Source organism: Nuphar pumila, chromosome 1 (assembly GCF_984573655.1).
Source record: "Nuphar pumila chromosome 1, dmNupPumi1.hap1.1, whole genome shotgun sequence".
In the NCBI taxonomy this organism is placed as follows: Eukaryota; Viridiplantae; Streptophyta; class Magnoliopsida; order Nymphaeales; family Nymphaeaceae; genus Nuphar; species Nuphar pumila.
Window position 1 is genome coordinate 33,101,746 of NC_143249.1, and position 3,208 is coordinate 33,104,953.

The 3,208-nt window shown below is 41.5% G+C and overlaps 1 protein-coding gene across 1 annotated transcript; it reads right to left on the bottom strand.

Moving 5' to 3' along the window:
• Positions 1–212: 212 nt before the first annotated feature.
• LOC149848619 (uncharacterized) lies at positions 213–2,774 on the bottom strand. The gene is made up of 2 exons (XM_090011940.1): positions 2,497–2,774; positions 213–1,940 (listed from the first exon to the last, which is right to left on the bottom strand). Exon 2 carries the CDS (start codon positions 1,674–1,676, stop codon positions 363–365), a length of 1,314 nt encoding a protein of 437 aa, XP_089868066.1. The 5' UTR covers positions 1,677–1,940; positions 2,497–2,774; the 3' UTR covers positions 213–362.
• Positions 2,775–3,208: the final 434 nt, after the last annotated feature.

Sequence of the window (3,208 nt, forward strand, 5' to 3'; positions counted from 1 at the left end):
CTAGCAGGACACCAGATATTTATACACTTGAAAATCTCAAATAGTAATAGTGCAGACATCAGAGGTTCATAGATGAACAAAAATTTTGATGTATACCAAAAGGTTGTAAGCGAACTACTTTAGAGTTCACGGAAACTATCTTTCTACTTGGCATTGGATGGATGCAGAAAGGGCCTCTCCTAAACAAAGACCATCTGCTTAGAAAGCAAGTGCATCTTCCTCTGATTATGCATAACCCCACAACCAAATGCAACCAACCATGAGATGTGCTGTTGCCAATTCTGATTCCCTTCAAGGTAGGCAACCATGCCCACTTGTGACCAATACTACAACAAGATGACAAACCACAAAATGCACCATTTTTAGTTGTATTCATTGTCTAACTCCTTGTGTTTCAACTCTAATGCCATATGCTCATTTTCGAGTTTCATCCTTTCATTTTCCATCCTAAGTTTGTCAAGTTCCCTGTCCTTCTTCATGCTGAATTTCTGCCACTTGAAACGCTGGTTTTCCAGCTCCAAAGCTTGAGCTTGAAGGCTCAGCTTTCGCTCCTCCAGCTGCAATGCACGATTCATCATCCACTGTTTCTGCATCGAAGATGCTTTGGACCCAGCCTGGGGCATAGGATGCATGTCTGGGCCACGGGTCTCAAGATGAGATCTTCTAGCAGAGTCCTGAGAGCTAGAAGCATTCAAAAAGCATGCATCTACAGCATCCTGTTTCAATTTCTTCCTTTTTGAAAAGATATTGACCCCTTGAAGACCATCACTTTCATCATGAAATCCATTGGTGCCCTCAGCATTATCATACCTCTCATCAATCTCATGTTCTTCTTGTTCATCTTCATCGACATCATCCTGTGAATGCTGCCTCCTACCATGATCTCCACTTCTAAGCGCCAACTGCACACACCTTTGCACAGCAGGATCACTAGGCAAACAAAATCTGTTCCTGTTATGATACGAGCACATCTCCTCATAGAACAGCTGCTTTGAGCTTAAAATCTTCCTGGCATCCTCCTTTGCCTTCTCCGAGAGATTGCCCATTAAGTCCAACAGGGCCGGATTCTCGACAATCTTGCACGATGTGCCCCTACCAAGCATGTCTGTCAACCTCTTATACCGTTTGTTCAAATCATTGAACTTGTCTTCACACTGCTGAGGCGAAACATAATAACCCCTTTCAGCCATGACTTTGGAGACCACTTTCCACTTCCCCTTCTTCTGCAAGATCGCAAATTTCCTCTTTCCACCACTGCACTCGGAAGCTGATTCCTCTCCAATGTAGGATACAATCGTAATCAGAAGCCTCACCATTGCATCTGTCCACTTCATACGATGCCACTGCGAATTCAACTTCCCTTTGCCACCATCGTTATGAGCTTCAATTCCCTCATCAGTGAGGCTAGGCTCATCTTCATCACTCATAGAAGTCTTGCCCCTATCTGCATCCATCGAATTCCAATGGCCGCTTTTATAATCCATGACCGGAATCTGCTGACCACACTCGTTCACGTTTCCAACAGACATGGGAAACATATCCTGAATTTGGGGATGGGCGACACCGTTAGTGTGAGGGTTTTGTTGCTGGTGATGGACATTCAGAGAACCCTGAAGGTCTAATACACTATATGGAGGGCTTGGTAGCAGATTACCTGCTGATAGATGACCTTCCATCGCTACCAACAAACTAAAAGTACCTCAATGATTGATCTAATCTCAAATTTCTCTAGCACAGCCCCACAACTTTCTACCTAGTAACCAGATACTTTTGCACCAGACACAAATCACAATTGAATTCCTTGTTCCAGACAACCAATAAGGAAGGTTCTGCACAAACTATCTTTGCCTTGAACCAACTAAGTGTCATCCATTTCTTACCATAAGCAAAAAGTAAGATCTGACATAGGTGGACGAAAACAGATGTGTACTGGACGCTATCTGCATGAAGAGAAAAAAGTGAAAATACGGGTAAGAAAGTCATTCACCTACTAGCTCATATATGGCAGTCCAGAGATTTCCTTGAACAAAAAGCCCCAAAAAAACAAGAGATCGATATCCGGAGATGATACACGAAAATCCTGATTTTTAAGACGAACCAGATTCAGAGTATCCTCTAGATGGTGCACTAAAAACTTCATTCTAATAAAAAGTAAAAAATCTATTTCATAAAATAACCAAAACAATACTCAGAAAAAGCTACAACCCACACAAAAAAAGCACCATTGCTTAATCTTCTCAGCATTCTTACAGAAAACCCATTACCCAAAACTATCAAGTCCAATGAAAAAAGTGGCAAATGAGAAAACCCCAATTCAGAACATCACTCAAAAACCCCAAAAAACTCGAACAACCAAAACCTGTGCGTGCGTGTGTATATATGTTATACATCTCTACCACTAAAACTACAAAACAATAACAGAGAGAGAGAGAGAGGGAGAAGAAAAACAAGCTCTAGATCTTGCAATAAGCAAATAAACAAGCCAAAAAAACTAACCTTTTTTATTACGCTTGCTTTAAAGAAGAATCAACTATTGAGAGACCAACAATTTGCAAAAAATGTAGATGTACCCATCCCACCCATCTCTATCATTAAGCAACAGGACCACCATGCATCAAAGAGCCGATGACCCCTCCCCACTTGATATCACGGCTATTTATCACAATCAACAAACAATATAAAATATTCCTAAGATTTGATGTGGGGAGAGCACAAAGCCGCAACAAATGGTTGTAAGAAAGAACCAAAGAGAAAAAAGTTGTTCTAGAAACGTTACGGGTTTGATTTGAGCCTCCTAGGGTTGGTGGCATTGGCACATCAGGCACAGGGGCATGTTGGCCATTTTAAGAGGTTTGGTTGTGCACAAGCCTGTCACAAGGACACGGTAAAGAGGGTACAGGCTGACTCGAAAGATAGAGCCATGGTGATAACAAGATGAACCCAGATTCCAACTATTGAGGTAGGGTCCAGGCCATTCAAAAGGATTAAACCAAACAAAGAATCTATGATCAATGTCATATACATACTTGGATTACTAGGGGCCCACCTAAGAATACTCCAGACTATTTACCTATGATAGCTCTTAAACCCAGTCAAAATTCAAACTCAGGAGGTGTAAATATGTGACCTGATCAGAGAAACTTTTCCAACCAGAAAATCACTACAAACAAAAGTGTACCTACTCCACCAAACTTGTACCAAAAAAGGA